The sequence below is a fragment of the Ursus americanus genome, chromosome 23, assembly GCF_024610735.1.
Source record: "Ursus americanus isolate L20-20 chromosome 23, mUrsAme1.1.p, whole genome shotgun sequence".
Lineage (NCBI taxonomy): Eukaryota > Metazoa > Chordata > Mammalia > Carnivora > Ursidae > Ursus > Ursus americanus.
Window position 1 is genome coordinate 22,389,257 of NC_142149.1, and position 20,951 is coordinate 22,410,207.

The following is a 20,951-nucleotide window of genomic DNA, read 5'->3' on the forward strand; positions in this document are numbered from 1 at the left end:
GAGAGCTTTTTAAAACGGAAATTTGTCGGGGTGCCTGGCTGTCTCGGTCTGAAGAGCATGCAACGCTTGATCTCAGGGTCATGAGTTCAAGCCCCACGTTGTGCGTAGAGATTACTTAAGAATAAAATTAAAATTTAAAAAATAAAATGGAAATTCATCTATAACCCGTGATTATAACCCTTTGTGGTTTCCCATCGTCCTTAGGCTGAAGGGAAAACTCCTATGGGGTCCTGTGTGATCTGACCGCTGCTTCTGTCTGGCCTCATCTCTCACCAGCCTTCACTTTGTTCTCTCTCCCCTGAAGTTCCGCTAGCCCCGTGCAAGGCTCACACACACATGGCCATTACGTAAGCTATTCCCTTTTCTCGAAGGGCTTTTTCCTTCTCTTTTTGCTTAGTAAATGCCTACAAATCCTTAAGTTGAACTCACTCCTCACTCCCTCAGGGAAATCTCCCTGCCTGGGTCCTTAACGTCCTCCTCACCCAGCTCCCAGACCACTCCTTTGTCGCACTTACGACACAGCTGTGAATTTGCATCTCTCCATGGGGTTATTTGATTAAAATCTGTCTTCCCTACTAAGCTGTAAACATCACAAGGACAGGAGCCAGGTTTGCTTTTCGCCCATCATGGACTGCCTGTCCATCAAAGACGCTGCCTGTCACAGAGTGGACCATTGAAATATAAGCGTGGGCTGGTTGTCCAGCCTCATGCTTTGCAAGGGGCTCCTGACACAAGTTCATGTCTAATTCTGCACGGCCTGAAGAAGCTGAAGCTCAGAGAGTTATTTACCTAAACTCACACGATTTGAAAAGGTGCAGTAGCGTTCAAAACCACTCCCTCTCCTTCACCTACTTTGCAGGTGTCACTCAGATTTCTGAGAAAAGAAGAGTAATTGCTATGGGATCAAAGAACACCTGAGGCTTAAGAAGACCACCCAAGACCCCTGGCTGTCCCTGGAAAACCTCCCTGGCCTCAGAACAGAGGAGCCCACGAATGCAAGGTCTGTAGCTCTGCAGCGCCCTCTGCTGTCCAGCTACTTCCTTGGCCTGGGAGGGAAGCTACGTCCCCTCCTGCCGTGTCCCCATCTGGGGTATCTCCACTGCGCCAGAGCTCACGGAGGCACGGGAGAACACACACAAGCTCTTTCAAAGGTAGAGCAAGGAATACTGCCTTTCTCCATTTCCTTAAGTGTCCGGCCTGTAGCCCACGTCCTGGGAAAAAGCACTGAAAATGAAGCTTCAAGCGCAGAAGTATTATCTCTGTATGAGTTGGATTTGTGTGTCTTTGTTGAACGGGTGTTGTGCCTACACATATTTCTTTCACTGAGGCCTATCTAGGTGGTGCCTGAAGTGGTAGGGCCCTAGTTTCAAAGGTTTGGGGAGAAAAACTCAGAACCGAAACCGGTGCTCAGCAGTGGCCGTTCAGCAATGGGCTAGGCCTTGACGGTGCAGTGATGAGGGAGACAGGGACCGTCCCTGCCCCCTGGAGCTTGCCGGGTACTTGGAGTCCTAATCACACCATTTCCTGGATGGATGACCAAGAGCAAATAATCTGGTCTTTTTGAACCTGTGTTTCATTGGCGAAAAGATTTCAATAACAATCCCCCTCCAGGGGCATTTCTGGGGTTAAATGAAAACTTACACAGAAATGCTAAAACACAACACATACGTTAATAGTTATTATTATGAAAAGCTTCTCAGGGGACCAAAACAATTATTATTATGTCTTCATATAGTGTGTTTGTGGCCTTCCGCTAACAGTAACCAGTAAGACCAAGAGCTTGGAATGGGTGTCCTTTCCCCTATGTCCCTCTCTCTCAGCACACAGAATCACAGGGGCCGAGGAGAGAGCTATGCATGCGCCATATGGGTCTGACTCCGCTCACCGGCGTCGTGGCTTTGAGAAGGTCAACTGTGCCAGCCTGCAGTTTTAGTTTTAGTTTCCTTCTCTATCGGAGAAAGGTCCGGGCTAGAACCCATTCCAGTTCTGCCATCACAGGGGTTCTGCTGGGGGGCTGCCCTCAAGCCCCTCCTCTCCCTCCCACTCTGATGTTCCCAGTTGGGATCCAACGCAGAACTGTTTGCAGAGCCCACCGGTAAAGCAAGGCGAGTTTCTAGACACCATCACCCGTCCCCTCCTCCATCTAGTCAGGGCTCTGGGACGTCCAAGGTGTAAGGGAGTGGGCAGAGCAAGAGAGGAAGAAGCCAGGAGACAGCTTGTGTATGTGGGACCAGATCTCCGGGGGGTGGGGAGCACAGCAGGGATGGAAGACGGCGGGAGAGGAAGGCGGGAGCTTTGTTCTATGGCTACCTGAAAAAAATCCACACCTTCTGGGGCGTCTGGGTGGCTCAGTCAGTTAAGCGTCTGCCTTTGGCTCAGGTCGTGATCTGGGGGTCCTGGGATCGAGCCCCACATCAAGCCCCACGTCAGGCTCCTTGCTCGGTGAGGAGTCTGCTTCTCCCTCTGCCTCTACCCCTCCCTGCCGCTTGTACTTCTCTCTCTCTGTCTCAAATGAATAAATGGAATCTTTAAAAAAAAAAAAAAAAAGCACTGACACCCTTCTGGACCCAAGGAGGTGCTAACTCGACCCCCGACCACCAGTTATTGTGTCCGACGAAGGGCAGGATGTGGGGGATAAGAAAACTGGGGGGGCAAGAGAGATTAGGCAGCACCTTGTCATGAAGACAGGAAGACAGGACTTAGGACGACAAAATAAATGTGGAAGAAGCAGAAGCAAAACTTTGTTCACTCTCTTCTCCCTGTCCCCATCACACACACACACACACACACACACACACACCATTGGCTGTGGTTGTTACCCAGAGCTCTGGGTTTGAGTCTCAACTTAAAGTGAGCCGCTAGGTGATCTCGGGTGAGTCTCTGAGCCTCAGTGTCTGCATCTGTGAAATGGGGACAAGAATATTGAGCTTCCATACGTGTTCGTGGGGAAGAGTCATTGAGTTAACGCACACGAACAACGGTTCATAAACTGCCACAGTTTGTACAAAGATTGGTTGTGGTAATATGAGGCTCCCTTCCCCACCCTTGCCACCCCCAATCTCAAATTCCAGTTTGGCAGCACTGTGTCAGGGGGGGTACCGGCAGCCAGAGCGGATTGCCAGGAGCCACAGCTTGGCCCTTCATCATGCCCGTCGCAATTGCTGCCAGGAGGCTGAGTGGAGCAGAGGGGTGGAGAGAGGGGCACGAGCTCATCCGCGGTTGCTATGGCGCCCCATCCTGGATTTGCCCATCTCTCCTAATGGAGCAAAGGGCAGAGGGAGGGAGGGAGGGAGGGAGAGGACGACTGGTCTCTTTCTCTCCCCTCCCATTTATCTCTCTCTGGAGCTGATGTGGGGTGGGGAGTGGGGGAAGGGAGTCTAGATGCTGGATGAGAGGCGGAGGGAAGAGGGGTGGTGCCAGGATTAAGAGGGTTTGCAATGAGGGGGTCACACTGAGAGAGGAGGGGCAGAGCCCTCATGCCTCCATCCAGAAGCCAGCTGATGACGTTAGAGAGAAGGAAAAACAGGCAAGACGGCACAGCGTGAGAGACAGAGAGAGAAAGGGAGAGAGGAAGAGAGAAAGAGAGGATAGGCGGCGTGGAGCCAGCTAGCCTCTGCCTGGGCTCTCCTGAGCCACCAGATCCCCCAGGCAGCCTGGACCCCTGGGGACCCGAGAGCTGCCCTGAGGATGGGCACCAGGGCATTGGTCATGCCCCACCCCGTGTGGGGGCTGCTGGGCTGCTGTTTCCTCTGCAGCTGGGCTCTGGGGGGTCCGCGGCCCCTCCGTTCTCTGCCACCTCTGTCCTCCCAAGTCGAACTGGGGTCTGTGCCCACGGGAGTGCCCCCAGAGGGGGCTGAGGCAGCCCTGGCTTTTCTCTACTCTGGAGATGCCCAACAGCTGTGGGGGGCTAATTGCAGTGAGCGCTACGAAGCCCTCGGCGCAGGAGCCAGACCAGGGCTCCCCCCAGTGCTATGGAGGGCAGCAGGCACCCTTGCCCAGGCCGCTAATTTCCTCAACATGCTGCTGCAGGCCAACGACATCCGCGAGTCCAGCGTGGAGGAAGATGTGGAATGGTACCAGGCACTGGTCCGCAGCGTGGCCGAGGGGGACCCAAGGGCATATCGGGCTTTTCTGACCTTTGACCCTCCACCAGGGGCCAGCCACCTGCCCCTGGCCCTGCAGGCCACCCGGAAGGGGGAGGAGACCATCCTTCAGGACTTGTCTAGGAGCAGAGCACAGGTGGAGAGCCCAACCGGGGCCCCGGACACCTCTGCCCTACAGAAGCGCGTGCTGACCAATGACCTAGGGAGCCTCGGCAGCCCCAAGTGGCCGCAGGGGGATGGCTACGTGGGGGACGTGCAGCACGTGAAGCTGTCTCCTCCCTTCCTGGAATGCCGGGAGGGCCGGCTCCGTCCTGGCTGGCTTATCACACTTTCTGCCCCCTTCTATGGACTCAAGCCGGACCTCAGCCCGGAGGTCAGGTAAGGAGGTTTGTGCAGGCCTTGACGCATTGGCGGGTACGTGGGGGTGGGGGCCCCGAGTCCAGCCAGCTGTGCGTGGGCCATTTGGCACGCACACATGTATCTGGGGGGCACAGATGCGTCTATTTGCATTCAGCTGTGTCTATTTGCAGTTGACTCTGGGAATCCGTAACTGTCTGTTAACACATACAGGTGTGAGTGTACATAGTGCGTAGGACCCGATCCACTGTTACGGAGATATATCCGTATGTGTGCGTACAGCCGGCCATAGGTCTTGGCCCCAGGTTTGGGTGGTGGGTAGAAGGCAGGAGAGGGCTTTAGTGTGGGTGACAGGGACAGGCCATGCACAGACATCTCGGAGGAACCAGGTGGGCATTCCAGGAGTCAAGCCTGCTGCTCTCTAGCAACCGAGAACTATGAAGGGAGGCTTCTCCAAGGGAAGAAAAGTTCTCAGGGTGGGGGAGAAGCTTGGAACCACTCATTGCCCTTTCTGTCTAGGAGTTGACCAGGTCCCCAGGGTCACTCCCAGTGGCTATATTCCTACATCAAGTAGGTTCCAGTCCTGCCCACCCTGACTGGTACTCTTCAAATAACTGACTTCCTCCTTCAGCCGGAATAAAGAGGTGATTGGGAGCCCTGGTGGGAAGGGGGCAGCAAATGGGCACGGAACTGCAAGGCAAGGCGACAATCAACATCGTTTCTCCAGCTATGTGTCCTTATTCATTGCTCCCAGCAGGCTTTCCCTCCCGCCAGCCAGCAGCCTGGCCCCTAGTCAGCTCCCCCCACTCAGCCCAGAGCAGGGGTTGGGAGCACTTTGGCCACACAGCTCCATTCCACAGTCCCTTTGCTGTGCTCAGTTCAGATCTGGTTTGGGCAGAGTGAGGGGGTGGTTAATAGCTGAGTTCAGTGACTTTGCGTGCGTGCGTGTGTGTGTGTACACGCAGTGGATAAGTGTGAAAATCCCTTTCAGACAGATCATCCAAGCCCCAGCTCTCACATGTCTTGACATGCCCCCCTCCGTTTTCCCATTGATAGAAACAGGAAATGCTAGGATGTTGGAAAGCCAAGGGATGTCGGGGAACAACCTACAGAGAACAGTGTTGCCCACAGGAACGGTGAGGATTAGGAGCACTGGAGAAATGGAATGCAGGTGTGCCCTCTTTCCGGACACACTGCAACCACTTTGCTAAAGCTTGCAAAGCTTGCATTGCTCCCTGGTCTGGGGCCCAAGGACACATGTCCACCTCGGCATCCTTCACTGTACCCCTAACTGCCAATTCTCTGCCCTAGGGGGCAGGTGCAGATGGACGTAGATCTTCAGAGCGTGGACATCAATCAGTGTGCCAGTGGGCCAGGCTGGTACTCTAACACACACCTGTGCGACCTCAACAGCACCCAGGTAAGGACGGTGGGGTGGGGCACTCGGGTCCTGCCTCCCTTCGCCTTTCCTATCCCTGCCACCACCCAGCTCCCAGGAGCAGCTGACCAAAACATACCAGCCTCAGGGCTTCAGGGGAATCCCTAGTGATGAGAGAGTCGGAAATGAGATTCCAGTCTTTTAAATTTTTTTATTTTTATTTTTTAAAGATTTTATTTATTTACTTGAGATAGAGAGTGTGTGTGTGCATGGGGTGGGAGGAGGGGCAGAGGGACAAGCGGACTCCCCACTGAGCAAGGAGCCCATCCCAGGACCCTGAGATCATGACCTGAGCTGAAGTCAGATGCTTAACGGACTAGGCCACCCAGGCGCCCTGAGATACCAGGCTATTTAAAAGTGAGGACACTTACTGTCAAAAAAAAAATACTTCAATAAAAAATAAAAACTGAAAAAAAGAAAATTCAGAAATGATATGTTGATGGTCATTTCTGAAAAATTCCCAACTCCTCCTGCTTGATACATAATAGGCACTTAAAGTTGAAGAAATAATAAAAAATATGAATCTTGGGGAAAAAAAGTCAGGGGGCGCCTAGCTGGCTCAGTCCATACAGCATGTGACTCTTGATCTCTGGGGGCCTTGAGTTCAAGCCCCACATTGGGCGTAGAGCATACATTAAAAAAAAAAAAGTGAGGACACTTACAGCCTACTCCCCAGTCCCCCCTGGAGATAGCCCCCCACATTCCTTGGAAATCTCAGTATGCCTCCCTGCCTGCTCTCCCTTTTGGTACTGGGTGCTCTAGGATCCACCCCCGGACCACTTCCTGAGCCCCTATTAATCATTCCCTTTCCTTTTCCTGGACCACATTCTCTGTGTCGACAGAGCTGGGTTCCTAAGTGTAATTGTTGGCTGGGGTGCGGGAGGAATCTAACCAAACAAGGAGCTTGAAGAGCTCTGGGACTGGTAAAGGTGATAGAACCCAAGCCAGATGCCAACAGACTCAAAGCCATGGATGCAAGAGAATCTGGATAATGGAAAGCAATGGCTGGTAATCCTGCAAGCCCAGGACTGAGAAACTGGGAGGCCAGTGAACTAATCTACTCCACGGCTTCACTTGACCGCATGTCGTTCCTGAGCTGAACTGAAGCCAAGGCGAGCCCTGCAGCCTGCTGGGAGGTGGGGCGGGTTTGGGCATCTCTGGCTCTTTAGGGCACATGTTTTTGGAACTTTAAGTCCAGGGATGGAGAAGGGCTCCATTATTCAGTGCATTATTAAACCCAGCCACATCACGTCTCAGTACACATTGGTCTGATTGTGCAGACGGTGGCAGGAACATAGAGCATTCTAGTGCTCCAGGCGAGAAGGGAAGCTGGGCCACAATTTCAGAAGTACCAGCCTGTAACTTTTCTAGGTGAAGCCAGGTGCTTGATATGGAACCTCCCAGGGCGAACCCCTTCCTTTGTCCCACTGTTAGGTCTGTCCCTAACCACTGCCCACAGCAGAGCTGACCTCATCCATGTGCTCATCTTCCCTGCCCGGCTCTGAGGTCAGCTCCGTCCCCTGCTGGGCAAACATCAATGGACGGAGGTGGAATAAAGAGCTGGCCTTGGCATCCCACCAGCCTGGCATTAGCCTGGCATTAGGGCTGGGGAAAGCAGTCCTGTGCCAAAGCCAGATGGCCCCTGGTAGGGGAAGCTGCTCCTCTGTGGGGGCCTTTTCAACCCACCTGCGAGCCAAAGAAGGAGGCTGATGGGGACCCTTTGAAGCAGGACGTTGGCACACAGGTGTGATTGGACTCCAAGTTCTCCCTATTTCCACCTCCCCCAGCACCTCGGCTTAGCAACAGCTGGGCACTGGGAAGTGGGACCTGTGAGGCTCCTGTCATTGCCGGTCAGAATAGAAGGGTGATCTATCCCCATACTCTGTTGAAAAGAGGTAATGGCGGGGATAGAGTAGAGTTTCCAGAGAGGGAAGGCTTCCTAAGGACTAGGGAGGCTTTCTGGTGGGGGTCCCTCGTACGGAGCAGGTGCCGTGGATAGGAAGGTACATGGACCCTCCATGTCTTCCCAGGAGGGAAAGCCCCATATAAATACCTGTGGTGTTTGTCATCCCCACAGTGTGTCCCCCTGGAGAGTCAGGGCTTTGTCCTTGGCCACTACATCTGCCGCTGCCGACCTGGCTTCTACGGGGCAGCCCGCTCTGGGGGTATGTTAACTGTCGTGAGGGCCAGGCTGGGCTGGGGGAGGGGGCATCTGGGGAGAAAAGGCTGGGGTGAGACACTGGGAGGGGTCTTGGGGAGCAAGGGCAGGAGGTCGAGAGAAACAGGAAAGGCAGGCAGGGCAATGAGAGGTGTCCGCGCCTTCCGAAAATGAGCCCATAACACGCCAGTCTGATGCAAGTTGAGCCTGCAGTGAGCCCTCGCCGGGCATCAGCTCTTCCTGCTACCCGGTCCTCCCCTGGGAACACCCACTTCCTCATTCTTCCCCCTCGCCAGCCTGACCCCGGTGGTGACAGACCGTAGGAGGGCAGGGAGGGGGCCATGGTGACCAGTGGGAGAAGACGCTGCCTCGCCCCGCCATGCCTCTCTCCTTGCACCCACCTTGCTCTTTATAGGGTCAGAAGACGGTGCTGCCCAGCCTCCTGGGCAATTTGGCTCCCCTCGCGGCAGCTCGGGGAGGCTGCTGCGGTGCGAGCCGTGTGCTGAGGGCTGCCCCAGCTGCATGGACGCCACGCCGTGCCTGGTGGAGGAAGCCTCGGCCCTACGGGTGGCGGTGCTGGCCTGCCAGGCCTGCTGCATGCTGGCCGTCTTCCTGAGCATGCTAGTGTCCTACCGCTGCCGCCGGAGCAAGGCAAGGAAGGCCCCGCATCGCTCTCCTACGTGCGTCCTCCCTAGCTGGGGTCCCTAGCATTGACGAGGGGCCAGAGTCTCCCTAACACTAGAACTCAGAAGAAATGGGTTCTGGTCTTAATTCTACCCACTAGGTGGCACTGGGCAAGGGACCCCACTGCCTTAGATTTGTTTCCTCACCTGTAAAATACAGGCATTGGACTTGATTCGAAACACTGTGTAGGTGCTAGGGAGACGTGATCTAGAGCTCCCAGGCTGGACGGAGGAAGCAGGCGTATAAAGAAAATAACAACCCAGCAGAACAGAGGCAAGGATGGAAGTGTGTGTTGGTTGCCACGGCAGCTCAGAGAAAGGACCCAGTTGTCCTGCTTGAAATGGCCTGGGAAAGCCTGTCTGGAGAACGTGACATTTGAGCCAGGCTTGAAGGTCAACGGAATGGTTACCAGGCAGAGAAGAGGTTACCTAGACAAAGAAGCAGCCTGACTCAAAGTTTGGGGGAACGCGTGAGAGCCCTTCTAGCTCCAGCAGCTTGTGTTGGAGCCCAGGTCTGCAGCCAGGCCCCGGCTGGGGGACAGATGCTATGTGCAACCTTGGTCTTAGCCTGGGGTGGGAGTGGGGGGCGTGGCTGTGGACGGAGAGGGCAGAGCTGATATTACAGGGTGAGGCCTCAGTCCAGGGCCACCGAGTGACCCCTAAAACAGGCCTGAGATTCTCCCCCACCATCGTCCAGGCTCTGCCCTCCCACTGCCCTGCTCACATGCCTCTCTTTCCTGGGTTCACAGAGGATCCGGGCCTCGGGAGTTGTCCTGCTGGAAGCCATCCTTTTTGGAACCCTGCTGCTCTACTTCCCTGTGAGTTTGTGGCCAGAGTCTGACCCCACGTGATCCCTGCCTTGCACCCTCCAAACCCCGGAATCCTTCCTCCTTTCTGCCCTCTTAGGGAGATTCAGAGACCTCAGCATCCCCGTATTCATATCTACAAATGGCAGGCTGGCCTGGTGAGCTCTGGAGCCAGAGTCTGGGCTGTAAAGAGCTCTATGGCCTACTGTGTGACTTAGGACAAATGACCTAACCTCTCTGATACTTCAGCTGCTTCTCTGAGGAATGGAGGTGATGACACCTCCATGGGAAGGCTGTTAGGAAGATCAGCGGATCGGATAGGGGAAGTGCATTGGAGAACAGCAGCTTTTGTTCCCCGCCCCCCCAGGTCTTCATCCTGTACTTCAAGCCCAGTGTATTCCGCTGCATCGCTCTCCGCTGGGTCCGGTTGCTGGGTTTTACCACTGTCTACGGCACCGTTATACTCAAGCTTTATAGGTAGGGTCTGGGGCAGACCTTGCCCTGGTGCTGCTCACTCCAGACGGCCCCAGCTCGTTTGCAATGCAGTGGAGTTCTTCCCAGCCAGACCCTTAACTGCTCTACTCCCCTGTGCACGACCCCCTGCCCGCCGCCCCTGCCCCAGGCCTGCCCCATCACCATAGCCCTCCCCAGCATGTAACATTTTGGGGGGCAGAGAGACAGCCAAACATGGAAAAGACAGGAGGACAGGCACGTGTGGCGGAGACCTGGCCCCCTCTCCTTGGTCCTCCGCCTACGCCCCTGTCCGCCACCCACACCCTTGCAGGGTGCTCCAGCTGTTTCTGTCTCGCTCGGCCCAGCGGGGCCCCCACCTGAGCAATGGGCGGCTGCTGCAGCGGCTGGGGCTGCTCCTGCTGCTCGTGCTGGGCTTCCTGGTGGTGTGGACGGTGGGGGCCCTGGAACGAGGCATCCACACGCCCCTGGTGACCCGAGGCCACACTCCCACGGGCCGTCACTTCTACCTCTGCCATCACGACCGCTGGGACTACATCATGGTTGTGGGTGAGCTGCTTCCGCTGAGCCCGCCTCGCCCTGGCCCTCCACTCTGCGCCTCCAGGCGCCCTCCCGACCTCCCGGTCCTCCTGCCTCGCCGCCGGTCCCCGGCCCAGGCTCGCCACCCCCAGCACAGCCGGCACAGAAAGGGGCCGCGTGGCGCCTGACTCTCGCCCCCGGGTCCCACAGCCGAGACACTGCTCCTGTGCGGGGGCAGCTTCCTCTGCTGCGCCACCCGGGCCGTCCCCTCCGCCTTCCGCGAGCCGCGCTACCTGGCCATCGCCCTGCACAATGAGCTGCTGCTCTCTGCCGCCTTCCACGCGGCCAGGTGAGGACAGGCCCTCCGGCCCCCCGCCTCTCCCAGGCCGGGGAGCCCCATCCCACAGCCGGCCTCGCCACCCGGCTGCCCCGGCAAGAGGCAGGCAACCCCCTCCCCCATCTGTAGCTCTCTCCTTTCCCCACAGATACTCTTCCTGCACCCCAAAAGAGGAAGCATGCCCACTCCTAATTCTTCTCTTATTCCTAAGCCACATCTCCAGCACCTCCACCATGCCCCTTCCCACACATGCTCAATTCTCCCTGCCTTTCACCCTCTCACACCTCAGCCGATGCAGCAGCAGGTCCGCTGAGTGTTCACAAGGACTTGGCCCTGTGGTGGGGGCAGAATCAACCCCCAGGGCGGTCTATAACAGAACTGGGGAGCACGAGTCTGTGCTCTAGGCAACCAGAGAAGAGTAGTCTAGGACTGCTTCTCGGAGGTGGGGGTTAATGGGAGCCTTGAGGTAGGACCTACATCCTCCACAGGGCAGGAAGAAGGAAAAGTGCCCTTTTCAACCCACCCAGAACCTCCACAGAGATCAGGGCTGGGGCTGGGGCTGGGAGGTGAGCCAGTGAGACAGGTGAGGGGAAAGGGCCACTCCCACCCACAGCTAACGTCCCCCTACCTCCCGCCCTCAGGTTTGCGCTGGTTCCCTCCCTGCACCCAGACTGGACCCTGCTCTTCTTCTTCTTCCACACCCACGGCACCGTCACCACCACACTGGCTCTGATCTTCATTCCTAAGGTGAGGTCTTCCCCCTCCTGGTCGTGAGCCAGACTCCAGCCCCTTCGCAAGGGCACCGTGGATCTGCTGCCGCCGCAGCGCCCTCCCCAGGCCAGAGTGAGGATGACACCCTGGGGTGAGCGGGCTGAGCCACAGGAGCCTGAGCAGGAGCCGGCTGGGGGGGCGAGGGTGGGGAGGAAGCCGCTGTTACCTCTCTGCCTCCCATCTCAGGGCAAAGGAAATCAGAGCTAGGGCTGGAGGGTCCTTGTAACCTGGCTGGTAGTTTGGTTTGGTAGCCTCTGAAAAATCAATTTAGAAGCAGTTACAGAGAGGTCAGGGAGCTGAAGCTAGGAATTGTGGGGGCAGCTGCATGGGACCCCACACTCCCCGGTCTCCGAACTAAAGAAAATCAGGGAGCATGAGGAGGAGCAAAACTCTTCGTGCCCTCGGAATTGCACATTAGAGAGGGGGTGAAGATTCCCAAAGTAAAGATGGATTCCACGGGGCAAGTGGCAATAGGAGTAAACAGGAAGCCAAGCTGACTCTTTTCCCCTCCATCACACCCACCTGGCCAGTTCCAGAAGCCGGGCGCTCCTCCCCGAGAGGAGATGGTGGATGAGGTGTATGAGGACGAGCTGGACCTGCAGCGCTCAGGCTCCTACCTGGACAGCAGCATTGCCTCAGCCTGGAGCGAGCGCAGCCTGGACCCCGGAGACATTCGGGTATGGGCCGCCCTTTGGATGTTAGCTTTGGGGGACTGGGCCAGATCACTGCTGCCCTGCCACCTGGGCTGTGCACCGCCGCAGGGCCCCTGCACTGCCCCTCGCTTTCCCTCTCTCCACGACCTGCCTCCCTCCCTTCTCCGCCACTGCCCCAAGCCTCGTCCCCTGACTCTGTTCAGATGAGGTCACACATCATGGAAGTGGAAAGACTGCCGGAGGTCCAGAACCCAGATCCCTGAGGCCCAGGCCACTTGGCAAGTGAGAGTCAGAGCCATGGGTGGAGCTCCAGTCCCACCCAGCAGGGGCATGATGAGGGGCAGCACACTGGGGCAGTTGGTGACCCTAGGGCCAGCTACGGGGTGTGGAGTTCAGGCGGTTAGTGGCTACCAGAGATTTCCACAGCGGGATACCCGTTCCCCGGACTCGGCAGTCTTAGAGAAAGGAAGTTTTTCCTGAGTCTTATGTCAGGAGGGCATCTTTACCCTCCTTTTCCTGCTTAGGGGTGTCATAGTCACGGACCCCAGATCAGAAGCTCAGTGGGTAGGAAATAAGGAAACCTGGTGGTCTCAGCCTGTTGTTTGATAAAACCTAAGGTGTGGGACAACCTCGGGAAGTCATTTTGTCCCTTCCCTCCATCTCCACTGGGGCCTCCCTGTATACCTGACTTGTTTACATCTCCCAACTCCCTCCTTGTCCCAACTGCCTGCGCCTGTCTTTCCCCCACGTCCTCCTCACCGTCTGGGCTCTGCCACCCCCCCCCCACCCGGGAAGAGGCTGAACCGAGGCCCCAGTCGAGCAGGGAGGCCAGGGAGTGTGGAGGCGCCCAGACACAGCAATGTCACCCTGCACCCCCTACTTTCTGGAGCAGCACCCAGTCTCTCTCCCGCTGCTGGCTCTGGGGAGAAATCCAAAGGAGAAGCCTCTCAAAGTCCCATTCCCTCACTTGCACCTGCACAGGGCACTTTTCACACCATCAATCTCATGTGGTCGTCCTAAGGAAGCTAGCGGTAGGCAGCCAGCTCTCGTCAGTTCAGAGAAGCAGAGACTCTGAGAGCTCAAGAAAACAGCCTTCAGACACAGGCTGGGTGAGCAGCCTCGAAGCCAGGCGTCCTGCCCCCCAAGCGGGTGGCTTCCCCAGAGAAAGGAGCGCACCCCGCATCCTCAGAGCCGAGCAGGTGTGGCTCGGAGGGGACGGGTGGATTCTGAGAGTTTTCCAAGCAGGGAAGGGACACAACCTGGTGGGAAAGAAAGGCTCCAGAGAAAATGGTCCAAGTAATGGCCGGAGGGCAGGCGAGGCAGGGCAGCCAGGGACTGGAGAGAGCTTCCCCGTCCAGCTGACAGGGGGCTCTGCTCCCCTCACGCCCCCCCACCCAGGACGAGCTGAGGAAGCTCTACGCCCAGCTGGAGGTCCACAAGACCAAGGAAATGGCTGCGAACAACCCGCACCTGCCTAAGAAGCGGGGCGGCTCGCGCCAGGGCCTGGGCCGCTCCTTCATCAGGTACCTGGCCGAGTTCCCCGAGGCCCTGGCCCGGCAGCACTCCCGGGACTCGGGCTCCCCCAGCCGCAGCAGCCTGCCCGGCTCCTCGCGCCGCCGGCTGCTCAGCTCCAGCCTCCAGGACTCCGAGAGGCCCCCGGCCCTGCGCAAGTCCCGCAGCACCTATGACCACGACCGCCAGGGCCACCGCCGGGAGCAGGACCCGCCGCTCCTCGACTCGCTGCTGCGCAGGAAGCTGGCCAAGAGGGCCTCGAGGGAAAGCAGGGAGAGCCGCGAGTCGGTGGAGGGGCCCCCTGCGCTGGGTTTCAGGTCAGCCAGCGCCCACAACCTGACGGTGTGCGAGAGGCTCCCCAAGGCCCGGCCCGCGTCCCTGCAGAAGTCGCTCAGTGTGGTGGCAGGCTCCAGGGAAAAGGCCCTGCTCGTAGCCAGCCAGGCCTACCTGGAGGAGACCTACCGGCAGGCCAAGGAGCGAGAGGAGAGAAAGAAGGCCGAGGCAGCCTTGGCGAGCCCAGTGAGGAGGCCGTCGGCCAGGAGGCTGGAGCGAGTTCAAGGGGCCCCCCTGTCAGCCCCACCCTCCCCAGCCAAGAGCCGCAGTGTGGACGGCTCCCACACAGCCGCCAGGAGGCTTCAGGAGGAGGCTGCGAGAAGGCTGCCTCACCCACCGGTCCAGCACCAGGTCTCCACACCCATCATGGCCCTGTCTGGAGCCTGGCCCGGAGAGCCAAGGATGCTATCCCCCACCTCCACCTTGGCTCCAGCTCTGATGCCAGCTCCAGCTCCAGCCCCAGCCCCAGCCCCAGCCCCAATCCCAACCCCGGTCCCTGCCCTGGCACCAGTCCCCGTACCCCCGCAAAGCCCCAGCTTACTCACCTTCATCTGCCCCTGGGAGAATGCAGAACTGCCAGTCAAGAAAGGAAGCGTGGCTCAAGAAGGCCCCTCAGGGCCAGAGCGAAGCAGCCTCTCCCCTGCCCCAGCTCGGGCCAAGCTCTGGAGAGCTCTCTCTGTTGCAGTCGAGAAAAGGGGCACTGGGGAGAATGCAGTGGACACAAAGGATGGACGTCTCCAAGGGGGAGCTGATGAGGGGGACGAGGACAAGCCCAAGGTCTTCTCGAAATCCCACAGCCTCAAGACCCCTGCTCAGCAGGGTTCCATGCACAGTCTAGGCCTGGCTATCAAAGCTCTGACCCGTTCTCGGAGCGCTCACAAAGAGAAGGAGAGCGGGGAAGGGAGTCCTGAGACAGAGGAGAAGGGCAGAGCTGCAGGAGAGGGTGTGGGGGCATGCCCCAGATCCCCCAGGCTAGGCCGGCCCAAGGCGGTGAGTAAGCAGGCCGCCCTTGCACCCTGTGACGATGAGGAGTCCCTCCAGAACCAAGAGAATGCTCACACCAGCAGAATGCTTCAAGTCTGCCACAGGGAGGGCAGCAGGGAACAAGAAGACAGGGGCAGGAGAACATCCCACAGTCTAGGGGAGGGGAAAGTAGACAGAGCAGGTAAAGCAGGGTCTCCTACACTGAGGCAAGCCCGGCAGGGCACAGTTGGGGACAAAAGTGCTGAGAGTGCAAAAGAAGCCCCTGTTGGGTGGCAGGAACTGCCCCAAACTGGCCTCCAGCCCCTGGGCGGTGCTGACCGTGGGATGGCAGAGATATGCCCCAGGGAAGTCCCTGAGTCAGAAGCGGGGCAGCCTTACTGTGGCTACAAGGCCCAGATCTGCCCCTGGGAGGTGAGCGAAGGGGCCCCCCAGAAAGGGGCTTTACGACAAGATCTAGACGACTCCCGAGAGAGAGGGAAAGCCTCGGAAAAGTCAGAGCCCCAAAATGTGGTTGTTGTTGCTCGGAAAAAGCCAGAGAGGCTGGTCAGGGGGCAGGAGGCCGTGTGTCCCTGGGAGGGTGCCGATCCCGGGAGTCCGTCCCCTCAGTCAGCCTCTCAGGACTCTGACAGAACCAGGGGCAGGTCTGAGGCGGTGGGCACGAGAGAAGCTAGAGAGGTGGAGAAGCATCAGCGGGAAGCCACAGGCCCTGACATTGCCAAGGCAGAACTCTGTCCCTGGGAGGCATGCGAGGGACAGAATGGGAAACCATACCAGGAGGGAGTGAAGAAGCTTCCCCAGGAAAAGCGGGAAACCTCCAAGAAAGCAACCTTCTGGAAAGAACAGAAACTGAGTGGAAACTTGGAGTCTTTTGGTCCATGGGAGAGGACAGACTTCCGGGGCCCCTCAGCAGTCTCTACTCCGGCCCCGGGAACCCCTGGGTGCTCCGGGAGTTTGGGTAGTAGCATCTCGGAGGTGTGTCCGTGGGAGGCAGGAGATGCTCCTATCAGGAAAGCAGAGATCTGTCCCTGTGAGCTGGGTCATGAGGTAGTAGGGAAGGAAATGCTGAGTCAGGGGACAGGGGGAGAATTTCTCCAGGAAAAGGGGAAAGCCTCCAGAAAAGGGCCCTTTGGAGAGATGGGAGAACAAACTGGGAAAGCGATGCAGAAAAGTGGTCAAGAGCAGGAGTCAGTGTGTCCCCGGCACAGCTCAGGCCCTGGGCCCTCCAGCCCATGTCTAGATAATTCCTCAGCCAAAGCTGATGGCCAGGTCCTTAGCAACGGAGGAAGCACAGCAATGCAGGTAGGTCCCCGGGAAGATCCCAGGCCACAGCTGAAGGAAGTAACACCTGCCAGGGCAGAACTCTGTCCTTGGGAGGTAAACGAAAGAATAAGAGAGGACTGGACATCGGGCCAGACAGCCAGAGCAGGAGAATCTCAAAAGGACAAGGAGAAAGCGCCTGGAATGTCAGGGATCAAAGATGGCACAGCTGGGGAAAAGCCCGAGGGACAGATCCAAAAGTGGGAAGCAGTCTGTCCTTGGGAGAATGTGGACCCTGGCAGCTCCTCCGCCCAACCAGGTCCTCAAGACATAGACGGACCCAGAGCCAGTTTCCACATGTCGGGCAGCGTGGGAAGCAAACCCGCCGAGATCTGTCCATGGGACATGGAGGACACCATGCCTGCTGAGAAGGCTGAGGTCTGTCCCTGGGAGGTGAGTGCTGGAGCAGGGCAAGAAAGGGCTTTGGGAGTTGAGGCCATTAGGAAATTTCCAAACGACACAGGAAAGGCTTCTGCACGTCCTGGACCCAGTGAGACAGCTGTTACGGCTCCAAAGAAGCCAGACAGGCCAGCCTGTCCCTGCGAAAGCTTGGATCCAGGCGGCTCCTCTTGGCATTCAGACACGCTGGGCACAGACAGACCAAACGCTGGATTCCAGGAACTGGACCACGTGGGCTGCAGGGCAGCTGAGGTGTGCCCCTGGGAAGTGGAGGAAGTGCCGACCAGTGAGAAAGCCAAGATCTGTCCCTGGGAGGTGAATAAAGGAGCTGCTGGGATGGGATTGGAACAAGAGAGGGGCGGTGACTCAGCACAGCAGGGGGAGAAAACTCTAGAAAAGGACAGACTCACCTCCCTGGGAGAAGACACATCAAAATGGGAGACAAAACTGAGTCAAGGGCAGGAAGCTATTTGTCCTTGGGAGAAGGACTTGAGGGAACCTTCTGCGCAGGGCCCCGAGGTCTCAGACTCATCCCTCAGCATGAGTAGCAAAGCGGCAGAGGGACATTCCTTGGAAGTGAGGGATGAGGCAGCAGAGAAAGGGGGCCCGACACAAGACCCAAAGACAGGCTCCCTCCCAGAAAAAAACCCATCTTCAAAAGCAGGAGAATGCACTGCTGAAGACGGGGGGAAAGCAAGCAACGAGCTACAGTCTATCTGTCCATGGGAAGGCACGGCCCCGGCAGACGCTTTCTCTGACCCGGACGGTCAGGGCTGTGACCAACCTAAAGCTGGCTCTCAGGCACCGGCCAGCGTCAGGGGCGGGCTCGCTGAGGTGTGCCCGCGGGATGCTCCCGCCTCGGATGTGCCGAAACCGGACGGCGGCGCCGAAGCCGAGATCTGCCCCTGGGAGGTGACCGAAAGAGCCCGTGATGAAGGGACAGCAAGCCAGGATGGAAAAGGGCAACCTCAAGAGAAGGGGAGAGCCCCCGGAAGACCAGAGCCCAAAGCTGTGGCGGTTCAGAAGCCAGAGAAGGCAGATGGGAAACAGGAGGCGGTGTGTCCCTGGGAGAGTCAGGATTGCAGGGAGCTGTCTCCACAACCAGCCCCGCGAGCTCCTGACAGAGGCCGTTCTGAGGCAGCAGGCAGTGTGGGGGCCAAGGTGGCAGAAGTGTGTCCGTGGGAAGCAGAAGAGGCTCCATCTGCTAAGGAAGCGGAAATCTGCCCTTGGGAGGTGACTAAAGAAGCTGCAGAGAAAGGGGGACTGGAACAAGAGGTGGACAGAAAGTCCCAAGGGCAGGGAGAAATGATCCTTCAAAAGGCAGCATCTGGAGGGACTGAAGAACACTTTTGCAAAGAAGCAGCAAAAGCCAGCGGAGAGCAGGAGACAGTCTGCCCCCGGGAAGGCACAGGTTCGGGGGCGCCCTTCCCCCAGCCAGATGCTCCCAACACTGGCCAACCCATAGGCAGTCCCCAGGGAGCAAGCGGGGTGGGGAGCAGGATGGCAGAGCTGTGTCAGTGGGAAGTCACAGACCCAGAAGGGAATAAGATAAAGGGCACCATGGCAGACATCTGTGATTGGGAGGGAACTGGAGCCCCATCTGAGGAATCCGGCCTTCTGGCTTTAACAGCAACTCAGACAGAGATATTTTTCCCCACGGTCCCTGAGAACCCGCCATGCCTTTTAGTCCACAGACCTCCAGGTAGCTTCCTTCCAGAAAGCAAAAGCCCCCGCCCTCAGGTGAGCAAGGCAGCCAGTACTTTCACTCTGGAAGGTGTCAGAGAGCTCCAAGGAGCCTCAGGACATGGGCCGAGGACCAGCTCAGCCCCAGAGCCACGTCTCCAAGAAGGGGAGGCGCAGGAGTCCTCCTCCTTAACTGAAGACCAAGGAGAAGGGGCTTCTACAGCTCCGCAAGAACTCTCCCCTCCAACTGTCTATCCTTGGGACTGCGAGTAACAACTCCATCACATGAGGTCAAACGTCGGGTGGCTGGTTTTTAGGAGCCAAGGTCCTTTCCAAGTCCTACGTGTTCCCGGAGAGCTGAGTCAGAGACACTGGGCCACTTCCCCTCTCCAACAAGGCCAGAAGTCAACTCATTCTGAAGACGACCTATACGAGACGGGTGCAGCTCAGACCCCAACAGAGTCTCATCCTCTCTTTACTTCCCACTTTTGTTCCTGCTCCAGAGAGCAAAGACCAGACCCTCTGCTTCTAAGGAATCCTCCCATCCAGCTAGAGGACTCAGCACGAGCTGTGTCTGGACACCTGCCTGAGCAGCCAATGTTAGGGATGAAAGGAGTCAGCAGGCCCAGCCCACATTTTCTCATAAAGAGACCTCCTTTTCTGACTAGTTTTTGAGAAGAAACCAAACCACGCAAGGCACTGGCAACACTAGGGACTGAGGAAGTCTGTAAAGGTGACCATAGGCAGCTTGAGAAGCCACTTAATTCAAGCTCAAAGATAAATCCCGGGAAAAACTTAAATGGCTCAGGAGGGGCCTGAAATGCCTTAATGACCTTGCCATCTTGACTTTGGATCTCCAGTTCCTGACACATTGATCCTCACACCTGTCCTGCTCGGCTGCTGACGCAGAGCCAATCAAGCACTCTCACTTATCAACACGTGGCATCCAAAGCAACACCAGAGACGGAGAGCACAGGAGGAAAGGCAGCGGCTCCAAGTCCTCCCCACGCTGGCCCAGGGGGTGCCCTCCCTCCTAGACACCCTCTCCATCTAAGGAGTGTGTCCCTTGCTAGCTTTTTCAGATGGTTCCTCCCCACTTCTGCCCCATCTTTTGCATCTCGAGTTCACCTCACTGGCTCGTTCTCCTCCCAGCCTTCCAGGGCTGTCATCTAAGGGACCCCTCTCTCTTGTCAGTGCAACCAGACCCAGGGGAGTTTCTGGTTCTGATGTGAGAACCACTCCAAGTCATTCGCTCAGTAACAAGAGGCCCACGTACTCCCAAGAAGCAAGCCAGCGGGTCCTGTTTACAGCCGGCACAAGAACTGCCCTCTGTGGCATCTCTGCTTGATCCTCTCAAGGCCGTTCAGGCTACCCTGGCTTAAGCGGTCCTGGAGAACAGTGCTGGAATGAGAGGATCTATCAGAGGGAAAGGAGGAAGGAGAAAAGCGCTGGTCAAAATCCCGGCATTGGCAGGGGTGAGGCGGGGGGAGGGAGCAGGCAGACTAACACGGCAGAGCTTGGCAGGGGCCCTGAAGACGGCAGTAAGCCCACCCTCTAACTGCATAGATCCTGACGCCATTCACGGGGAAGAATAAGAAAACAAGGAGACCAAATACCAATGGGGAAAAAAATGAGTCTGCATATAAATACTCTGGGCAGCTTCAGGACTTCGCCAGAAAAAGCAGCAAAATGCTCCATTTCCAAAAACAGGGAATGGAAAAATCCAGTCTTTCAGGGACCAGATGCCCTTGTTCCCATATCTAGCCCCTCCCACTTACCTGGTCCCTTGCCCTGGGATTTCAGAGCAGTAATTAAAGCGTACTGTTGCTCTGGGCTCTGGCTAGTTAACTTCACCGCTTCTAAGCCGATGAGAATTTTGCTGACCACACATCAGAACAAGTTAATTGGGTCTGGTCTAGCTGGGAACAGAAAAGCTGTTCCTATAACCCCTGCTGTGAAATAAACCATGGAGAAAAAAATAAAAAATGCTTTTCCTTGACCACTGCAGTTAGTTCTAGCTTATTCATTATGGTGATTTTCTTTTTCCAGCGTTTTTAAGCGGGCACAGTAGATAGGTAGGGGAACAAGAGTAAGCCCGAGGTAACCACACTGCAGCCTTCAGGCCTTCGGGGTGGTCTGCCTAATTCTCAGCTAGTCCCCAGCTCTGTGGCTGGCACTGCAGACGGTCTCTGCCCGGCCCTTCGAGCCAATCCTCTACATCTGGGCCATTTGCTCCGCTGGATCTAATCCCAGGGGGAAATGGAAATTGCACTTATCCTCTGGCTCCCGGGGTGGCAGCTAGTACTTAGCTGCTATTCAGGATTATCCGGAGACCCCCGAGACAGATCTAGGGGAGTGGGGGCAACAGATCATTTGCAGCACTGTTTTTCCATATTCAGAGAAATCAATCGGTCATGTGCCCGATAA

At 57.1% G+C, this 20,951-nt stretch overlaps 1 protein-coding gene across 1 annotated transcript; it reads left to right on the plus strand.

Annotated features, from left to right (window-relative positions):
• The first annotated feature begins 3,687 nt into the window (after window positions 1–3,687).
• GPR179 (G protein-coupled receptor 179) lies at window positions 3,688–20,523 on the plus strand. The gene is made up of 11 exons (XM_045813813.2): window positions 3,688–4,481; window positions 5,772–5,880; window positions 7,976–8,063; window positions 8,472–8,707; window positions 9,489–9,557; window positions 9,913–10,022; window positions 10,330–10,565; window positions 10,746–10,884; window positions 11,514–11,619; window positions 12,174–12,320; window positions 13,695–20,523. The coding sequence occupies exons 1-11, from the start codon at window positions 3,688–3,690 to the stop codon at window positions 18,795–18,797; spliced, it is 7,137 nt and encodes a 2,378-aa protein (XP_045669769.2). The 3' UTR covers window positions 18,798–20,523.
• The last annotated feature ends 428 nt before the right edge of the window (window positions 20,524–20,951 follow it).

Excerpts from the sequence above, each read along its gene's own strand:
- GPR179 (XM_045813813.2), top strand. The coding sequence starts at position 3,688 with ATGGGCACCAGGGCATTGGTCATGCCCCACCCCGTGTGGGGGCTGCTG. Across the intron at positions 10,023-10,329 it reads GTTATACTCAAGCTTTATAG|GGTGCTCCAGCTGTTTCTGT; the intron begins GTAGGGTCTGGG and ends ACACCCTTGCAG. Across the intron at positions 10,885-11,513 it reads GCCGCCTTCCACGCGGCCAG|GTTTGCGCTGGTTCCCTCCC; the intron begins GTGAGGACAGGC and ends TCCCGCCCTCAG.